Source organism: Nicotiana tomentosiformis, chromosome 4 (genome assembly GCF_000390325.3).
Source record: "Nicotiana tomentosiformis chromosome 4, ASM39032v3, whole genome shotgun sequence".
In the NCBI taxonomy this organism is placed as follows: Eukaryota; Viridiplantae; Streptophyta; class Magnoliopsida; order Solanales; family Solanaceae; genus Nicotiana; species Nicotiana tomentosiformis.
The window spans coordinates 64174699-64196944 of NC_090815.1; the positions used below are offsets into that span (position 1 = coordinate 64174699).

Below are 22246 nucleotides of genomic sequence, written 5' to 3' on the forward strand. Positions count from 1 at the left end.
GCCATGTAGCGCGCATGGTGGTTCTTACTATTGGTAACACCTTTCTTTCACATCACATGTCAATCCACATTGTTCGTGGAGACATGGACTAGACGATCGGGCGAGATAAGACTCCGTGCTAAAAATACGGTGGTATATCGGTGCTAATGATCTCCCAACTAAAAATAATATTATTTTCGTATTTTGAAAATTATTATGTTTTAACTTGGCATTTGGATATCATTGATTGTTATTTGTTGCTTCCACGGTTTTTCCCTTCTTATATTGCCATTCTATTTCTAAAGAGGACATTTAGCTTCACATACTTGTACTATTCCACATGTACTAATGTCTCTTTTGTTGGGGGCGTTGCATCTTCAATGGATGCAGGTGGTTCGTCAGCGGGCAGTTTTGATCCTCACTAGCAGTTACTCTCTAATCAGTAGGTTTTGGTCAACCCTACTATGTTCCGGGCCTTATGTCACTTGACGTTGTATTTATGTTTGGAGGTATAATCGAGGCCTTATCGTCGGCACATCCATACTACTCTTCTGTTGTACTTAGAGGCTCCGTAGACATATTGTGGGTGGTGTACGATGTTGGGTATTGAGTTAGAAAATATGTTTTTCCCTCGTAGTTATGAACTTGTAATATTTTGGGAATTGTAAAATGAATATACTTTGAGTAATGGAAAACAATTGTGGAACATTTTACCCTTCTCATCCTTATCTCTTGTTAATGGTTGTTTTATTATTTTGGGTAAGGTTGGGTAGAAGGCATCAAGTAGGTTGACCGTGGTATCTTGGTTGAGCATATTATCAAACACTAGGTGATAATAATGATGTTTGGATGTGGAAAGAGGAAACTGGAATTATGAAATAAGGCCAAGTTCCAAGAATGACTTTCTGATTGAGGCCACTCGTGCCAATGAGTTGAAAAGATGTGAAATAAGTATGAAGTGAGATGATTGGTTGAAAAGGTAATGTCTCGGGTGAGATGTCCTAGCCGATCGGGCCGTGATCGGACGCCATGCCGCACAAATGGTGGTAACTCTGCTGGAAATTATAATGAAATAGTGGTTATGGATGACGTCTCAAATGAGACGGCCTAGCCAATCGGGTCGTGATCGGACTCCGTGTAAGAATACGGTGGTATTGTGAATTATGGTATATCGGCACTAAAGATCACCCAACCTAATAACATGGAAATTTACTTGAAAACTTATGTGATCCGTAACTTGTTGTTTTAGTATTATTTGAAGCTCTTATTAAATTCTTGACTATCCCCCCCTGTATTATTATTCATTCTATTGAGATGGTGTTTAGTTTTACATACTAGTACTATTCGACAGTACTAACGTCCTTTTTGCCGGGGGCCCTGCATTTTTAAATGGATGCAGGTGGTTCCATCCGACAGTGTTTATCCGCGATAGTGGTACATCCTCTTCCCAGCATACTTGGTGAGCTTTACTTCATCCCGTGGTCACGTATTGTATCTTTTGTTCATATTATTATCACGCCTCGAGGTATAGTCGGGGCCTTGTTACAGGCACTATCATAACACTCTTTTGTATCTTTTAAAGGCACCGTTGACACTATGTGGGTTGTACATGGGTACTAGAAAAGTCAAACAAGTTATGTTGTGTTTTGATCACTTGTTCCACTCAAACTATAACAATATGTGTATTTTGAGACTTAAAAGTGAAGTAACTAATGAAATGATTTAGTATTGGGTACATGATCTCCCTACTGTCTAATTAACAAAATTGTGTCTTCTCCGGATCATGGGTGCATTGGGTAGAAAGCGTCTAACAAGCTTGCTTGACTGGGTTCACTAGGTTGGGCGCCGGTCGCGCTTTCCGAGTTTGGGGCATGACAAACTTGGTATCAAACCCTAAGGTTTAAAAGTGTCCTAGGATGTCTCAGAACCGTGTGTAGTAAAGTCCTCCTTATTGGTGTTTTGTCAACCACATCTATAAGTTGGGGGCTACTTGGACATTTAGGAATAATACCCTTCATTGATATACTGGATCGTGAGATGAAACTGATTGTGAAACTGTTCCTCCTCTAACTCGTGCATTCTTTTAACTTTTAGTACATGGAACCTAAGAAGAGAGCAAGAACTGGCCAAGGAGCCAATGCCGCCTCAGGAGTGGCAGTTGACCCTTTATTTGGTGATGTAGGTGAATACTCAAGGGGTAGGGATAATTCCTCGACTGCTACACTACCTAATTCCACTACACCTGACCAGGCCACACCAGTTCCTGCACCTACTGAGGGTACAGCGGTTCCTCCAACTAATATTCCGATTCCACCTCCAACCCCAGCTTCCGATTCTGGTATTTCTGACTGGGATCTATCCAGATGTTTACACAGATAGTGGCTTCTCAAGACTAGAGATCAAATATTGCACCCACTTCCTCTAGCCAATAAGGGGATTCTAGTGGTTCCAGGGTGAACAGGTTTCTTCAGTTGGATCCTCCGGTGTTCACAGGTGCTAATCTCGAGGACGACCCACTGGACTTCATTGATGAGATGCATAAGACTCTCCGGGTTATGCGCGCTACTGAGACAGAGGGAGTGGAGTTGGCCGCCTACCGCCTGAAAGGGGTAGCCTATTCTTGGTTTGAGCCGTGGGAGGACTCTCTTGAGGAGGGGAGCCCTCCAGCGAGGTGGAGTGAGTTTGCTGACGCATTCATGGATCATTTCTTGCCAGACAAGACTAGGGCAACTCGTGCCGCAGAGTTTGAGAACCTTAAGCAAGAAAGTAATAGTGTGTGGGAGTATCACATGGAGTTCGCGCGTCTGTCTAAATATGCCATTCTCATGTTGCCTACTATGGAGGCTAGAGTGCGCCGGTTTGTGCAGGGCCTTAGCCCCTTGATTATCAATGAGGCTGCTACAACTACCTTGAATTCAGATATGAACTATGGGAAGATGGTAGCATTTTCTCAAGCTACATAGAACCGTAAGTTGAAGAACAGAATAGAGCGAGAGGGTACCAGTAAGGCTCGGTCTGCAGGCAACATTGGGGGGTCATTTGGTGGGGGAAGATTAGCTTTTAGGGGGAGGGTCATCAGGGCAATCCTAGTCTTTTGCTCAGTATTCAGCCATTACAGCGCCAGTAGGGCCCAATCAGCAACATGGGGGGTCATTTTAGGCCCAATAAGGGTAGCAGGACACCCCACCAACAAGGTCGATCAAGAGAGAGATTTCAACAGCAGCTGAGGCCCCCATGCCCCAAGTGTGGGAAGATGCACTTGGGGATCTGCTACATGGACCTACCTATATGTTACAGGTGCAAATTGAGGGGTCATATTCAGAGGGAGTGCCGTTCATCCTGCCAACGTGCGGGCAGTGGCACAACATAGCAATCCAGTTCTGCAGCTGCTACATCTTCAGCACCCCCTCCAGCTCGAGACACTCCAGCACCGGCAGGGCGTGGTGCAGCTAGGGGTGGTTCGCAGAGTTCAGGAGGACCCGGCCATTTCTATGCTATGAGTGGTCGCCAGAGTGCAGAGGCTTCTCCACATCTCATGATGTACATGCTCTTATTAATCCCGGTTCTACCTTGTCCTATGTTACCCCTTATGTTGATATGGAATTTAGGATAGAACCGAAACAGCTTCTTGAGCCATTCTCTGTATCTACTCTGGTTGGCGAGTCTATTGTGGCCGCATAGGTTTATAGGGGTTATGTTGTCACGGTGCATGTTCGGGACATCGTGGCCAATCTCATTGAATTGAGGATGGTCGATTTTGAGGTAATTATGGGAATGGATTGGCTTTATTTATGTTTTGCCAAGCTCGATTGCTGAACTAGGACTGTGAGGTTTGAATTTTCAAATGAGCCAGTTATTGAGTGGAAGGGGGATAATGTAATGCCAAAAGGTAGGTTTATTTCTTACCTTAAGGCCACGAAGATGATTAATAAGGGGTGTATCAATCATTTGTTTCGAGTTACGGACACAGAAGTTGAGGCGCCTATAATCGAGTCTGTACCAGTTGTGAATGAATTTCCAGAGGTCTTTCCTGATGAGCTCCCTGGGATTCCGCCACACATGGAGATTTATTTTGGGGTTGATGTGATGACAAGAACGCAACCTATATCTATTCCACCCTACAGGATGGCACCAGCAGAATTGAAGGAGCTAAAGGAACAATTGAAGTATTTGTTAGAGAAGGGTTTCATCCGACCGAGTATGTCACCATGGGGCACACCGATTCTCTTTGTAAAGAAGAATGATGGATCACTGAGGATGTGTATTGACTACCGGCAACTCAACAAAGTCACAATAAAAAAAAAATACCCATTACCAAGAATAGATGATTTGTTTGATCAGTTTCAAGGTGCTAGGTACTTCTCCAAAATTGATTTATGCTCCGGGTACCATAAATTGAAGATCAGGGAGCAGGATATTATGAAAACAGCTTTCAGGACCTGGTATAGACACTTTGAATTTCTGGTAATGTCTTTTGGGCTAACAAATGCCCCGACAGCTTACAAGGATCTTATGAATCGTGTTTTCAAGAGTTTTCTCGATTCCTTTGTGATAGTATTCATTGACGATATCCTTGTGTATTCACGAGGTCGAGAGGACCATGCCGATCATCTCAGTGCAGTTTTGCAGACTCTTCATCAGCACCAATTATATGCAAAATTTTCAAAATGTGAATTTTGGCTCGAGTCTGTCACATTCTTGGGTCATGTTGTCTCTAGAGAAGGAATTAAGGTTGACCCTCAAAAGATTGCAACGCTGAAGAATTGGCCTAGACCTATAACGCCAACTGAGATTCGCAGTTGCTTGGGCTTAGCAGGGTATTACAGGAAGTCTGTGGAGGGATTCTCTACTCTTGCCTATCCGTTGACTAAATTGACTCGGAAAGCGGTTAAGTTCCAATGGTCCGATGCTTGTGAAAGGAGCTTCCAGGAGTTGAAATCAAGATTAACTACGGCGCCGGTGTTGACCCTGCCAGAGAGTACATATGGGTTTGTGGTATATTGCGATGCTTCAAGGATAGGGCTTGGGTTTGTGTTAATGCAACACGGCAAGGTTATACCTTATGCTTCTAGGAAACTCAAGAATCATGAGAAGAACAATCCAACACATGACTTTGAACCTGTTGCGGTGGTTTTTGCATTAAAAATCTGGCGTCATTATTTTTATGGGGTCCATGTGGATGTATTCACTGACCACAAGAGTCTTTAATATATTTTCAAACAAGAGGAGCTGAATCTGAGGCAGAGAAGATGGCTTGAGTTACTCAAGGATTACGACATCGATATTCTATATCACCCCGGGAAAGCTAATGTTGTGGCGGATGCTCTTAGCCCAAAATCTATGACTAGTTTGGCTCACTTGGAGGCATGTCGAAGGCCGTTAGCCAAGGAAGTTCACCAGTTAGCTAGCTTGGGAGTTCGTCTTGCGGACTCTAGTGAAGGAGGGGTAATTTTGCAAAATAGGGCTGAATCATTGCTTGTCGTGGATGTCAAAGAGAAGCAATACGACGATCCATTGTTGGTACAACTGAAGGAGGGGATTCAAAAACATAAAACTATGACTTTTACTCTTGGCATGGATGATGGTACACTAAGGTACCAAGGGTGGCTATGTGTTCCAAATGTAGATGGTCTCCGGGAAAGAATAATGACCAAGGCTCACACTTCTAGGTATTCCGTGCACCCAGGTTCCATGAAGATGTATCATGATCTCAAGGAAGTCTATTGGTGGAGTGACATGAATAGGAATATGGCGGACTTTGTGGCAAGATGTCCGAATTGTCAGCAAGTTAAAGCCGAACACTAACGGCCTGGTGGGTTGGCACAGAACATAGAAATTCCAATGTGGAAGTGGGAAATGATTAATATGGATTTTGTTGTAGGATTACCATGCACTCCTCGCAAGTTTGACTCAATTTTAGTGATTGTAGATCGGCTCACGAAATCAACACACTTCTTGCCAGTTAAATCTACCGAACAGTGTAATAGTATAGTCAGTTGTATATCAAGGAAATAGTCAGGCTACAGGGCACTCCAGTTTCTATCATTTCTGATCGAGGGGCTCGGTTCACGGAAAATTTTTGGAAGAAATTTTAGCAAGGTTTGGGTACTCAAGTGAATCTTAGTATAACCTTCCATCCACAGACCGACGAGCAGGAAGAGCGGACTATTCAGACACTTGAGGAAATGTTGCATGCTTGTGTTCTTGACTTCAAGGGTAGCTAGGATGATCATTTGCCACTCATAGAGTTTGCTTATAACAACAGCTTTCATACTAGTTTTCAGATGCCACCATTTGAGGCATTATATGGTAGGAGATGTAGATCTCCCAATGGGTGGTTCGAGATTGTGGAAGCTGAGTTGATAGGACCATACCTCATGCATCAGGCTATGGAAAAGGTTAAAATTATTAAGGAGCGGTTAAAGAGTGCTCAGCGTCCTCAAAATTCCTATTCGATGTTCGTCACGGAGACTTAGAGTTCAAGTAAGATGATTGGGTATTTTTGAAGGTTTTCCCCATGAAGGGTATAATGCGGTTTGGAAGGAAATGGAAATTGAGTCAAAGGTATGGCGGGCCATACAAAATCATTCAGAGGATTGGTCAGATGGCGCACAAGCTTGAGCTACCACCCGAGATGTCATTAGTGCACCCGGTATTCCATGTGTCTATGTTGAAGAACGTATTTGGAGATCCATCAGCTATTGTGCCGGTTGAGACCATTGAGATTAATGAAGAACTGTCATATGAAGAAATTCCAGTTACCATTCTTGATAGGCAAGTCCAAAAGTTGAGGAATAAAGAAATTGCTTCCGTGAAGGTATTATGGCGAAACCAGCAGGTTGAAGAGGCTACTTGGGAGGCCGAAGAAGAGATGAAAAAGAAGTATCCTTACTTGTTTGTATAAGCCATGTAACCTTTCTATAAAATTGTCGCCTATGGATTCTTGTATCACTTGTTCAGTTAATGTAAAGGTGCTTCTTTCTAAATACATTATATGTGAGGCCACGGTTGGTTTTGTTATGAGTTATGTTACATCATTGGATTATATATATGTTTTGAGGATGTGTTTCTGGGGCTCTCAGACAGGTGGATAGGCCCAGTTACTGGGGAAACTCTGGCGAAAGTTTTGGAAATTCAGGGAGTTAGTCAAATTTTTGGAAAGTTTTGGCAACTCTAGTGTGGTGTGAAAACTGAGTTGCATAGGATGCTAGTGAGCCTTGATCCTCATTCGAGGATGAATGATCTCAAGTGGGGGAGGATGTAAGGCCCCGTAAAATATTTCCTAAAAATCGGGGCTCGGACTTTATGGATTAAACAGTGCGTTGGGGAGTTGAAGGAAAAACTTTTGCAGGGTTGGGAATTTATGCGTCCCGTTATGTGGCCGCATAATCACTCTGCCAGTTATGCGACCGCACAACCATTTCACGGGCCGCACTTTGATCGCATAATCAGCCTTGAAATTTTGTGGAGGGCGGTTCTGCGGCGCATTATGTGACCGCATAACAGGTCTGCGGGCCGCATAATGGCTGCAGAGTGAAGCAGGCTAGCCCAGTTCCGGGGGCCATTTTCCGTGTCCATTTCTCGGACCGCAGAATCATTATGTATTGTATATGCGACCGCAGATCCTGTCCTGGAGCTTCATTTTTGGTGTTTTTTTAACCCGACCCTATTTTGTTAAAACATATGCCATAGTCCATTTTTGAGCATATTCTGATATTTTTAGAGTGAGAAAGATTTCTTAGAGTGGGGAAGTGTAACACCCCGGAAAATTTTGAAGTACTTAAGCGCTATTAAGAAAGTTGATGTGCTCTAATTATATTATTTTGTGTGTAGACAAGGACTATTATATGAATGATATCAATTGATCATGATAATATATGTATGATGTGCATTAAGAATGGTTTATGATCTAAGAATAGCCCCAAGGCTGAGTCAAGTTGAAAATTTTATGATGGGATAAAGTTTCAAGTGAGTTCGCACAAGATTCTACTTCAGATGCATGCTGCTACCAAACTATAACTACTTAGGTGATGATCTACATATCAAATTAAATCCCTTTGAGTTTAGTTTCTAATGCTTCAAGCCGTTCATCATTTGGACACTCCTACAGGAAGTTATGACCAAATTACCAAAGACCGGAAATATGAGATTCTGCGACCAATTCTGCGATCAGAAAAGTGCTTCTGCAACCGCAAACTAGTCACAGAATGGACCAGTACATCCCAGTTTTGGCATCAATTTTGTGGTGCCTTTTGCGACCCGCATAGCTATTCTGCGGCCCATTATGCGACCGCAGACCTGCTTTCGGAGGGTTAATTTTTCTATTTTCATAACCCAACCTCATTTTGATAAATAGGCTTCGGGATTTATTTTGGGGCAATTATCTGAGGTTCTTTAGAGAGAAGTGAGAGTGTTCTAGAGAGAGGAAGTAGATAAAGTGTTTTGTTCATCAAGATCTTGTCCAAGCTTTGAAATCCAACAAGGAAATTTCACAAGTTCTTCATCCAAGAGGTAAGGTTCCATACCCTAATTTTCAATTTCGGATTTGGGTAGAAGATTGTTGATTAGGAATATGATTCTTGGGTATGAGAGTATTATTTATACATGTATGTACCAATAAGGTTTGTGGGAAGATTTTTGAGCTCAAATAAGTAAAGATTGGATTATAGAATTAAGGAAATCTTGTAGAAGAAAATTGTAGCCAAATTTGCACACCTAGTTTTTGATAAAATGCTCAAATGAGCTGAAACCATGAATACCTTCCTAATTTGTGTTCAATTTTATTATGTCTCAAAATATATTGGAATTGCTAGAATTTCTGGAACGTTGTAGTAATTTAAGGAAAGCTCAAAACAAGGTATGTTGGCTAAACTTCCTTCTTAGAAATGAATTCAATGATGTTCCCGTAAGCTTCAAGTATGGATGTGTCAAGTTCCTTATTCTATGTTTTGGGTTTTTTCCAATAAATTCGAATGTCCTGAATAAGCAAAGTGTCGAGAATTATGTATTCAAAATGTGTTTCGAAAGTTCCTATCACATTATGTTATCTTTTGGGAATGTGTTCAAGAATGATATGTGTATTAAAATGCTATGTCTTTGAGTGGTATTTCAAATGAAGGTTATGATGTCAAATTGTGTGAGAAAACTCAATATGCTTAAGACTCTTAATTGCTCATATGTGTACCTAAAGTCTTGATTGGAAATGTCTTATTGTTGATCACCTACAAAGATGGTTGGAAGTGAAATAAGGAATTGGGGATATAAAGTGTGGCCAACGTGCCAAGAATGAAAGTTATACTTGTCGCATGGTGCCAATGAAATGAGATGATGTGAGAAAGATTATGAAATGAGCTTTGATTCAACTATTCTAAAATTGACTTTGAAAATAGAATTGCCTAAAAGCTTATGAACTCAATTGATGCCCATATGTGGCTATTTTAGTTAATGCTATGTTTAATGAGTATTTTCAATGTGTTTTGCATTCATACATATCCGTGAGTGGAAATTGTGTATTGTCCTTTTTGAGAAAAAGTATTTCAAGAATAAATGACGTGTTACTTGTTTATGATTTTAACTTGTTCTTCGATTGCCAATCATTTTACTCCATTTCTTGGAAAGAAATCCATTGTGTTTAAAGTCTCATTACTAATGAACGTAAAGTTGTCATTTTCGGAATATTGTATATGTTGATATTTATGATGATGATCCATGAAAGGAAAGATATGAATGTGTGGAATATGAAATACGGCCATTGTGCCATGAAAGAAGAATCATATGTATGGCCAAAAGAGCCAATGAAATAATAATATTGTAAGTGGTTGAATTAAGTGATATATGATGTGAAAGGTTATGAGATATACGTATTTGTTCTTTGGTTTCCAATGTGTTATAAACCCCTACGTTCTTGCGAGTAAAGACTATGATGTTCCTAAATGTTCTAAATGCTCTTAATGTTCTATGATCACCCATGGCAAGTACAAGAAAGTGATAGTATGAACATGAAATGTGATCGTTGCCTAAATGAGAATTATGAAGTGTCATATGACCCAATGGTTTCAACTATAGTTGAATTCTTCTGAAATAATGTATGTAAATGACTTCAATTGTTAAGTCCCCAAGAGTCATGAACCTAGAAAATGACCTCAAGAGGTCAAGGAAGTGAAAATGAGATAGAAGGGAGATGTCCTTTGTTTAATGATGATGAACCTTAAGAAAAGGAATTTGGCCCATGTGCCATTGAAATCGACTAATTGATTTACCATGCATGTGCTAATGTAATGAGTTGTGTTTTTTCGTGATGAGCATGAACATAAAGTATTCCAATGATATGAGTAATTACGACCTTAAATGTAATGACAAACTATGTCGCTTTGAGTTTATATATGGTATTATGATTGGGATTACACCTCCACCCGCATACATTGGGGTGAGGCGGCAAGGCCGCTTTGTGTAGGGATTATGATATTGTAATACACCTCCACCCGCATACATTGGGGTGAGGCAGAAAGGCCGCTTTGTGTAGAGTTTTGGTATTGTGGAATACACCTCCACCCGCATACATTGGGGTGAGGCGGCAAGGCCGCTTTGTGTAGATTTTTGGTATTGTGGAATACACCTACACCCGCATACATTGGGCTGAGGCAGCAAGGCCACTTTGTGTAGAGTTTTGTTATTGTGGAATACACCTCCACCCGCATACATTGGGGTGAGGCGGCAAGGCTACTTTGCGTAGAATTTTGGTATTGTGGAATGCACCTCCACCCGCATACATTGGGGTGAGGCGGCAAGGCTGCTTTGTGTAGAGTTTTGGTATTGTGTAATACACCTCCACCCGCATATATTGGGGTGAGGCGGTACGCCCGCTTTGTGTAGGGATTTTGGTATTGTGATACTCCTCCACCTGAGTATATTGGGGTGAGGCGGTAGGACCGCTTGCGTAGGGATTGTGGAATACACCTACACCCGCATATATTGGGGTGAGGTGGCATGACAGCTTTGTGTAGGGATTGTGGTATTGTGATACACCTCTACCTACGTATATTGGGGTGAGGCGGTAGGACCTCTTTGTGTAGGGATTATGGTATTGTGGGATACACCTCCACCCACATATATTAGGGTGAGGCGGCATGACCGCTTTGTGTTAGGATTGTGGTATTGTGATACACCTCCATCCGCATATATTGGGGTGAGGCGGCAGGGCCGCTTTTCTTTGGGATTGTGGTATGGTGATACACCTCCGCCCGCATATATTGGGGTGAGGCAGCAGGATCGTTTTGTGTAGAGGTTGTGGTATCATGATACACCTCCACCCGCATATGTTGGGGTGAGGCGGCATGGCCACTTTATGTGAGGGTGGTTATAAAGGATCCCCGACTTAATGTCGATAAATTTGAATGGAAGCTCTTAATAAATTTGCTTGACGTTAATGGCTATCTAAGCCCATTTATCGTTACTATGATTCATCATATTCAGATTGTATTTCCAAGCCATTGAATAGGTGTATTTGTATCGTGTAAGTGAACGTTGTGAACGGTCTATGAGACGCATAGGTGTATAATATGATATGTGAACACTAAGGACGGTCTACGAAATGTGTATATGTAAAATAAGGGAGGAAGGTGCCACTTTCGTTGGGATTATTTGTACATGTTGATACAATTATATTATATCATGTATTCCATGTATAGTTCATATGGCGCAGTTGATCCTAAAAGAATGTTAAAATGATGCAAGTATAATAAGACTTGAAATGTGATTTTATTAGATGTTTCGTAGTTTCTTGATGTACTTTATTTGCTTCTTATTTGAGTTACCGTATTTTCATATGTTGTTTTGACTGCCTTATATACGACTACTATTCCACATGTACTCATGTCCCTTTTGCTGGGGGCGCTGCATCTTTTAATGGATGCAGGTATACTTCTACAGGATAATATGGACCTTTGATGGGGATCTTCTTCATTACTCAGCTTATGGCGTGCCCGCTACAGTTCTAGTGGGTGTTTGGGTCTAGTTAATTTTACGTATATAGGTACCTATTGTCATAGAAGCTCCATGTACACCGTGGGTCATGTAATTAAAGATTTGAGTGTTGTCATGTATTTATGTTCAGAGTATTAACAGCTATTTATAGAGATGTGTAACCACCACGAGAAAGAAAATATGGACCATTGAGCCAAATGTATTTAATATGAATGTGAAAAATCTTATTATGTTATGGTAAATCATGCATGAGTGAGTAATAATGAGAGGTTAATGCAAACAAGGTTTGCTCGACTGGGTTTAGTCGGTTGAGCACCAGTCACGCTTCTTGATTTCAGGGTGTGACAGGAAGTAACCTTCAACCTAATATCCAACAATTCTTGCTCAATCCTTGAAGATTATCAAGAAAGTCCTCATTTTAAAGGTAAGAATCTATGCCCTTGCTTTTAATTTCGAAATCTACTAAAAAGGGGGATAATTACAAAGATAATTATTGGGTGTGGGGGTTGTTATCTTGCATGCATGTATTCTTGAAGTATGTGGGAAGGTTTTGATCTAAACAAATGGTAGAGAATGGGTTGAGTAATGATAGAATCTTTCCTAAAAGGGCCTTAAAAACGTTAATGCACACATAGTGTTTGATAATGTGCTCAAATGAGCTAGAATCATGACCATCTACCTAATTTTGGTCCAAGTTGTTATATTTCTAAAATAGATCGAAGTGCTAAGAATTCCGAAATGTTTTAAAGTTAAAAGGAAGCTCAATTGAGGTATGTTGGCTAAACCCGCTTCTTCTTAGAATCGAATCCCACGGTGTTCAGGTAATTGGTGTAAGTCCCAAATTGATCATAATACAGTTGGCTATTCCAAATGTGCTTGTGTTGAAGGATATATGCTCAATATGCATTGTAAATGCTTCATCATATCACCTTATCATTGAGAATGTGTTCAGAACATGGAATATGTGTTAAAAATGTTTATACTTCAAGTCAAGGTCGAAATAAAGGTTGTTATGCCAAATTGTAGGAAAAGCCTCTATGTGCCTAATATTCCCAAATTGCTCATATGTGAATTTAATGTCTTGAATGGGAAGCCTTATTGTTGGTGATAATGATAATGATGTTTGAAAGTTGAAAGGGGAACTGGAATTATGAAATACGGCAAAATGCCAAGAATGACTTTATAATTGTGGGCAGTAGTGCCAATGAATCGAAAGGATATGAAAGAAGTATGATGCGAGATGATTGATTGAAAAAGGTAATGTCTCGGGTGAGACGGCCTAGCCGATCGGGCCGTGATCGGACGCCATGCCGCACACATGGTGGTGACTATGCAAGAAATGATAATTGAAATTATGGTTAGGGTTGATGTCTCAAATGAGACGACCTAGCCGATCGGGTCGTGATCGGACTCCGTGTAATAATACGGTGGTATTGTGAAATATGGTATATCGGCTCTAAAGATCACCCAACCTAATAACATGGAAATTGACTTGAGAACTTATGTGATCCTTACTTGATGTTTTAGTATTGTTTGAAGATCTTATTAAACTCATAACTATTTCCCCCTTATATTATTATTTATTCTATTGAGATGGAGTTTAGTTTTACATATTAGTACTATTCGATAGTACTAACGTTCCTTTTGCCGTGGGAAGTAAGTTGGTTTCTTAAAATCCTATAAGACATAAAAGCAGGAAAGAGGGTGGCTAAGAAAGGTCTGAGCACGATGTTTCTTCACATTTGAGGTAATGCCATGCGGGTTGATGTTATGAGGGTGTGTGCGCATTCTAGTAGATGTTATTCATTTGAAACAAATGGTGCTATAAGAAAACTTACCTAGTAATGTCTTTTGTTGAGAAATTTGGAAAATAATAAATTGCAAGCACTAATAAGATTGTAACCGTATCAAGGAAATTTTTGTACAACTCAATTCCTAGGAGGTCATTTGAAAGAGAAATGTGATATAGATGTTCCACTAATGATGCAATGTGGCAAGATGATCATTTATGCCTCTAGGCAACCCAAAAATCATAAAACCAACAATTTAACACACGACTTAGAAATTGCGGCTGTGATTTTTGCATTAAAGATTTGGCATCATTATTTGTATGGGGTCCAGGTGGACATATCTACAGACCAAAAGATCCTTCAATATATTTACAAATAGAAGTAATTGAATCTAAGGTAGAGAAGATGGCTTGAGTCACTTTAGTATTACGATTTCGATATTCTATATCATCCGGGGAAGGCTAATATTGTGACAGATGCTCTTAGCCAAATATATATGGGTAGTTTGGCCCACTTGGAGTCATATCAAATGTTGTTGGCCAAGGAGGTTCATCGGTTGGCTTGTTTAGGAGTTCGTCTAGTGGACTCTAGTGAAGGTGGGATAATTGTACAAAATAGGGCTGAATCGTTGCTTGTTGTGGAAGTAAAAAAGAAGTAACACAACGACCATTATTAGAACAGTTGAAAGAAGGGGTTCGTAAGCATAAGACCATGAATTTTCTCTTGGCGTGGATGATAGTACACTAAGGTACCAAGGGCGATTATGTGTTCCAGATGTAGATAGTCTCCGAGGAAGAATCATGACCGAGGCTCATCGTTCCAGGTATTGTATTCCGTGCACTCAGTTTCTACAAAGATATATCATGATCTTAAAGAAGTCTTTTGGTGGAATGATATGAAGAGGAATGCAGCGGACTTTGTGGCCAAATGTCCAATTTGTCAGCAAGTGAAGGCCGAACACCAAAGTTCTGGTGGGTTGGCACAGAATATAGAAATTCCAATGTGAAAGTGGGAAATGATTAATATGGATTTTTTTGGCAAGATTGCCATGCACTCCACGCAAGTTAGACTCAATTTGGGGGTTTGTGGATTGGCTCACGAAATCAGCACACTTCTTGCCAGTTAAATCTACCGACACAGCAAAACAGTATGCTCAGTTATATATCAAGAAAATAGTTAGGCTATATGGTACTCCAATTTCTATCATTTCCGAGCGAGGGGCTCAGTTCACGGTAAAATTTTGGAAGAAATTTTAGCAAGGTTTGGGTACTCAGGTGAATCTTAGTACAGCCTTCCATCCACGGACCAACGGGCAGGCAAAGCGGACTATTCAGATACTTGAGGATATGTTGTGTGCTTGTGTTCTTGACTTCAAGGGTAGCTGGGATGATCATCTTCCACTCATAGAATTTGCTTACAACAATAATTATTATGCTAGCATTCAGATGTAACCGTTCGAGGCTTTATACGGAAGGAGATGTAGATCTCCCATTAGGTGGTTCGAGATTGGGGAAGCAGAGTTGATAGGGCCAGACCTCATGCATCAGGCTCTAGAAAAATTTAAGATCATTAAGGAGCGGTTGAAGACTGCTCAGAGTCATCAAAAGTCCTATTCGAATGTTCGTCATAGGGATTTGGAGTTCAAAACAATGATTGGGTATTCTTTAAAATTTCCCTCATGAAAGGTGTAATGCAATTTGGTATGAACGGGAAATTGAGTTCGAGGTATGTCGGACCGTACAGAATCATTCAAAGGATCGGTGAGGTAGCGTACAAACTTGAGCCACCACCTGAGATGTCATTAGTGCACCCGGTGTTTCGTGTGTCTATGTTGAAGTAAGTAGTTGGAGATCCGACACCCATTGTTCTGGTTGAGACTATTGAGGTTAATGAGGAATTGACGTATGAAAAGATTCTAGTTTCTATTTTTGATCAACAAGTCCAAAGTTGAGAAATAAAGAAATTACCTCCGTGAAAGTGTTATGGTGAAACCAACAGGCTGAAGAGGCTACTTGGGAGGCCGAGGAAGAAACGAAGAAAAAGTATCATTATTTGTTTGAATAGCCATGTATTTATAAAGTTGTGTTATATGAAAATTCTAAGGGTTACCTTTTATGAATTATATATCATTTGTACAAATTGACATTAAGGGTGTTCCCTTCTAGTAATATATTGCTTGTGAGGCCATAGTTTGTGTTGTTTTGTGTTATGTTACATCGTTGGATTATGTATATGTTGTTAGGATGTGTTTTTGGGGTTCTCTAGCAGGTGGATAGGGCCAGTTAAAAGGGAGACTCTGGCAAATTATTTGGAAATTTAGGGAGTTAGCCAAATTTTGAAACTACTAGTGAGTGTGAATTAACAGTTGGGCCACATTTGATGCTAATAATAGATTTGACCCACATTCGAAGACAAATGATACTAAGCGGGGGAGAATGTAAGGCCCCGTAAAATTTCGCAAAGGAAGAATAATGTTTTGTGGTGCCGCATAATCACTCTGCGGGCCACAGAATGGCCACAGAGTGAAGCAGCTGTTTGGGCCATTTTTTATGTCAATTTCGCGGCCAGTTGTGCGACCGCACAACCATTTCGCGGGCCGCACTTTGATCACATAATCAGCCTTGGAATTTTGCGGAGGGAGGTTCTGCGGCGCATTATGCGACCACAAAATAGGTCTGCGGGCCACATAACGGTCGCATAGTGAAGCGGACTAGCCCAGTTCCGGGGGTCATTTTCCACGGCCATTTCGCGGACCGCAGAATCATTATGCGGTTGCATATGCGACTGCAGATCCTGTCCCAAGGATTCATTTTTGGTGTTTTTAAACCAGACCCAATTTCATTAAAACATATGTCGTACTCCATTTTTGAGCATATTTCTGATATTTTTAGACTGAGAAAGAGTTCTTAGAGTGGGGAAGTAACCTTCATCCTAATATCCAACAATTGTTGCTCAATCCTTGAAGAGTATCACGAAAGTCCTCATCTTAAAGGTAAGAATCTATGCCCTAGCTCTTAATTTCGAAAATCTACTAAAAAGGGGGATAATTAGAAAGACAATTATTAGGTGTGGGGGCTGTTATCTTGCATGCATGTATTCTTAAAGTATGTGGGAAGGTTGTGAGCTAAACAAATGGTAGAGAATGGGTTGAGGAATGATAGAATCTTTGCTAAAAGGGCCTTAAAAATGTTAATGCACACCTAGTGTTTGATAATTTGCTAAAATGAGCTAGAATCATGACCATCTTCTTAATTTTAGTCCAACTTGTTATATTTCTAAAATAGATCGAAGTTCTAAGAATTCAGAAACGTTTTAAAGTTTAAGGAAGCTCAATTGAGGTATGTTGGCTAAACCCCCTTCTTCTTAAAATCGAATCCCACGGTATTCATGTAATTGGTGTAAGTCCTAAATTGATCATAATAGAGTTGGCTATTCCGGATGAGCTTGTGTTGAAGGATATATGCTCAATATGTATTGTAAATGCTTCATCATATCACCTTATCATTGAGAATGTGTTCAAAACATGGAATATGTGTTAAAAATGTTAAGACTTCAAGTCAAGGTCGAAATAAAGGTTATTATGCCAAATATTATGAAAAGCCTCTATGTGTCTAAGATTCCCAAATTGCTCATATGTGAATTTAATGTCTTGAATGAGAAGCCTTATTGTTGTTGATAATGATAATAATGTTTGAATGTGGAAAGGGGAACTGGAATTTTAAAATAAGGCCAAGTGCCAAGAATGACTTTATAATCGTGGCCACTAGTGCCAATGAATCGAAAGGATATGAAAGAAGTATGATGTGAGATGATTGAATGAAAAAGGTAATGTCTTGGGTAAGACGGCCTAGCCGATCGGGCCGTGATCGGATGCCATGCCGCACACATGGTGGTGACTGTGCAGGAAATGATAATTGAAATTATGGTTATGGTTGATGTCTCAAATGAGACGACATAGCCGATCGGGTCGTGATCGGACTCCGTTTAAGAATACGGTGGTATTATGAATTATGGTATATCGGCTCTAAAGATCACCCAGCCTAATAACATGGAAATTGACTTGAGAACTTATGTGATCTTTACTTGATGTTTTAGTATTGTTTGAAGCTCTTATTGAACTAATGACTATTTCCCCCTTGTATTATTATTCATTATATTGAGATGGTGTTTAGTTTTGCATACTAGTACTATTCGACAGTACTAACGTCCCTTTTGCCGAGGGCGCTACATCTTTAAATGGATGCAGGTGGTTCTATAGAAGGCAGTGTTGATCAGCGATAGTGGTACATCCTCTTCCCAACAGACTTGGTGAGCCCCACTTCATCCCGGGGTCATGTATTGTATCTTTTGCTCATATCATTATCATATTTTGAGGTATAGCCGGGGCCTTGTTTCCAGCACTATCATAACACTCTTTTGTATATTTTAGAGGCTCAGTAGACACTATGTGGGTCGTACATGGGTGCTAGAAAAGTCAAATAGATTATGTTGTGTTTTGATCTCCTGTTTCACTCGAATCATAAGAATGTGTGTATCTTGAAACTTAAAAATGATGTAACCAATGAGACGATTTAGTATTATATATATGATCTTCCTACTGTCTAATTAATGAAATCATGTCTTCTCTTGATCATGGGTGAGTTGGGTAGAAAGTATCTAACAAGCTTGCTCGACCGAGTTCACTCGGTTGAGTGCGGGTCGCGCTTCCTGAGGTTGTGGCATAACAGAATCATTATGCGGTCGCATATGCGACCGCAGATCCTGTCCCCGAGCTTCGTTTTTGGGTTTTGATAACCCGATCCTACTTTGATAAAACATATGCCATGGTCAAATTTGATCAAATGTATGATAATTTTAGAGTGAGAAAGAGTTCTTAGTGTGGGGAAGTAACCATTAACATATTATCCATCAATTCTTGATCAATCATTGAGGATTAACAAATAAAGTCTTCATCCTAAAGGTAAGAATCTATGTCTTAGCTCTCAATTTCGAAATATTTACCAAAAATGGGATAATTAGAAAGACAATTCTTAGGTGTGTGTGTGGGGGAGGGGAGAGGGTTGTTATCTTGCATGCATGTGTTATCAAAGAATGTGGGAAGGTTGTGAGCTAAAAATGGTAGAGAATGGGTTGGGGAAATGATGGAATCTTTCACAAAAGGGCCTTAAAAACATCAATGCACACCTAGTATTTGAAAATGTGCTCAAATGAGCTAGAATCATGACCATCTTCCTAATTTTGGTCCAACATGTTATATTTCTAAAATAGATCAATGTTGCTAAGAATTCTGATACGTTTTAGAGTTTAAAGGAAGCTCAATTGAGGTATGTTGGCTAAACCACATTCTTCTTAGAATCGAATCCCACTATGTTCATGTAATTGGTGTAAGTCCCAAATTGATCATAATAGAATTGGCTATTCCGAATGTGCTTGTGTTGAAGGATATATGCCCAATATGTATTGTAAATGCTTCGTCATATCACCTTATAATTGATAATGTGTTCAAAACATGAAATATGTGTTAAAAATGTTAAGACTTCAAGTCAAGATCGAAATAAAGGCTATTATGCCAAATTGTATGAAAAGCCTCTTTGTGGCTAAAATTCCCAAATTTCTCATATGTAAATTTAATATCTTGAATGGGAAGCCTTATTGTTGTTGATAATGATAATGATGTTTGAATATGGAAAGGGGAACTAGAATTATGAAATACGGGCAAGTGCCAACAATGACTTTATAATTGTGGCCACGGCCACTAGTGCCAATGAATCGAAAGGATGTGAAATAAGTATGATGTGAGATAATTGACTGAAAAAGGTAATGTCTCGGGTGAGACGGCCTAGCCGATCGGGCCGTGGTCGGACGCTATGCCACACACATGGTGGTGATTGTGCTGGAAATTATAATAAAATTGTGGTTATGGTTGATGTCTCAATTGAAACGACCTAGCCGATCGGGTCGTGATCGGACTCCGTGTAAGAATACAATGGTATTGTGAATTATGTATATCGGCACTAAACATCATCTAACCTAATAACATGGAAATTGACTTGAAAACTTATGTCATCCTTAACTTGATGTTTTACTATTATTTGAAGCTCTTATTGAATTCTTGACTATTCCTCCTTGTATTATTATTCATTCCATTGAGATGGTATTTAGTTTTACATACTAGTACTATTCGACAGTACTAACATCCCTTTTGCTGGGGGTGCTGCATCTTTAAATGGATGCAGGGGGTTCCATATCAGACAGTGTTGATCAGCGATAATGGTATATCCTCTTCCCAACAGACTTGTTGAGCCCCACTTCATCCCGGGGTCATGTATTGTATCTTTTGTTCATATTATTATCACGTCTCGAGGTATAGCCAGTGCCTTATTGCCGACACTATCATAACACTCTTTTGTATCTTTTAGAGACTCCGTAGACACTATGTGGGTTGTACATGGGTTCTAGAAAATTCAAACAAGATATGTTGTGTTTTGATCACTTGTTCCACTCAAACTATAAGAATATGTTTATTTTGAAACTTAAAAGTAAAGTAACTAATGAAATGATTTAGTATTGTGTACATGATCTCCCTACAGTCTAAATTATGTCTTCTCTGTATAATGGGTGCGTTGGGTACAAAGCGTCTAACATGCCTGCTTGACCAAGTTCACTCGTTTAGGCGTCGGCCGTGCTTTTCGAGTTTGGGGCGTGACAGTTAAGAAAATGAATCCTTAGGAAAATGGTGGCGGGCTTACGAGGAGGGTAGCCCAGCCGATGCGACTTCACTAACATGGACTCAGTTTTAAGAGATGTTCTTGTTAGAGTTTGTTCCTCAGACCCTTCGGGATGCATGGCGCGCAGAGTTTGAGCAGCTGCGCCAGGGTACTGTGACAGTGTCAGAGTATGCTGCCGGATTCAGTAAGTTATCCTGACATGTTTCTGCCTTGGTTTCTACAGGGTATTAGATTCAACATGGCTCAAGAGTTGGAGACATATACTCCTTATCAATATTTGGTAGAGATTGCGCAGAGATTGGAGGATATGCGGGGTCGTGAGAGGGAGGACAGGGAGGCCAAAAGGCCTCGAGGTACTGGAGAATTTAGTGCTGGCCACGCTATAGCTACAACCCTTCATGGTAGAGGATATGTAAACCTTCCAGTTAATTCAGCACTTCCAGCTTCTTGTGGTGCTCCAGCTACTCCGAGGTCTCAAGTTGCCCATTTTGCTCAGCCACTGTCTTGTGCACCTCCTGCATGGGGTGCCTTCAGCGGTCATTCTAGCCGACCAGGCCAAGGCCAGTTTCAGCTGCCACAACCACCGAAAGCTTTCTTTGAGTGTGGTGATACCCAACTTTTTGTGAGGGACTTCCCCCGACTCAGAAAGGGTGCAACTCCACATGGTACTCAGGCTCGACGTATTCCATCAGGTCTACAGACTTCTCAGGCCGTGGTTGCTGCTCCAATTGCCGCTCCCAATGCACAACCAGCTAGGGGTAGAGGTCAGGCAGGAAGGGGTCGCCCTAGAGGGGGAAGCCATGCTAGATTCTATGCTTTTATGGGTAGAACGGAGGAGGATGCATCAAACACAATTATCACATGTATTGTTCCTATTTGTCATAGAGATGCATCAATCTTATTTGATCCAGGATCCACATACTCATATGTATCATCTTACTTTTCTCCGTATTTGGGTATATCTGTCCACGCTTATGGGAGATACTATTATTATGGACCGTGTGTATCGGTCGTGTTTTTTTGTAATTGGTGGTTTTGAGACCAGAGTTGATCTATTGTTACTCTGTATGTTAGACTTTGATGTTATCTTGGGCATGGACCGGTTGTCGCCCTATCATGCTATTCTAGACTGTCACGCCAAGACTATGACACTGGATATGCCAGGTTTGTCGCGGTTAGAATGGAGGGGTACATTGGATATATTCCTAGCAAGGTTGTGTCCTTCCTTAAGGCACAACAGATGGCTGAGAAAGGATGTCAGTCATATCTAGCCTTTGCGAGAGATGCCACTGTTGATACTCCTACCGTTGAGTCAGTTCCGATGTTGAGGTACTTCCCAGATGTATTTCCGGGAAATCTTTCGGGCATGTTGTCGGATAGAGATATAGATCTTGGTATTGACTTGTTGCCGGGTATCATCAGCTAAAGATTCGGGATCCGGATATCCCGAAGACTGCCTTTAGGACTCTACGAGTTCCTTGTGATGTCATTTGTGCTAACCAATGCCCCGGCAACTTATGCACATGATAAACAATGTATTTCATCCATATCTTGAATCAATGGTCATTGTGTTTATTGATGACATTCTAATGTGCTCCCACCGTCGGGAGGATCATGAGCAGTAAGGGATCATGCTCCAGACCATGAGAGAGAAGAAGTTGTATGCAAAATTCTCAAAGTGTGAGTCCTGGATTGATTCAGTGGCGTTTTTGGGTCATGTGGTGTTGAGTGAGAGGATCAAGGTAGATCCGAAGAAGATTGAGGCAT

At 40.7% G+C, this 22246-nt stretch overlaps 1 protein-coding gene across 1 annotated transcript; it reads left to right on the forward strand.

Moving 5' to 3' along the window:
• Positions 1 to 2076: 2076 nt before the first annotated feature.
• LOC138909820 (uncharacterized) lies at positions 2077 to 21905 on the forward strand. The gene is made up of 5 exons (XM_070201037.1): positions 2077 to 2317; positions 2473 to 2745; positions 6488 to 6543; positions 20703 to 21478; positions 21644 to 21905. The coding sequence occupies exons 1-5, from the start codon at positions 2077 to 2079 to the stop codon at positions 21903 to 21905; spliced, it is 1608 nt and encodes a 535-aa protein (XP_070057138.1).
• Positions 21906 to 22246: the final 341 nt, after the last annotated feature.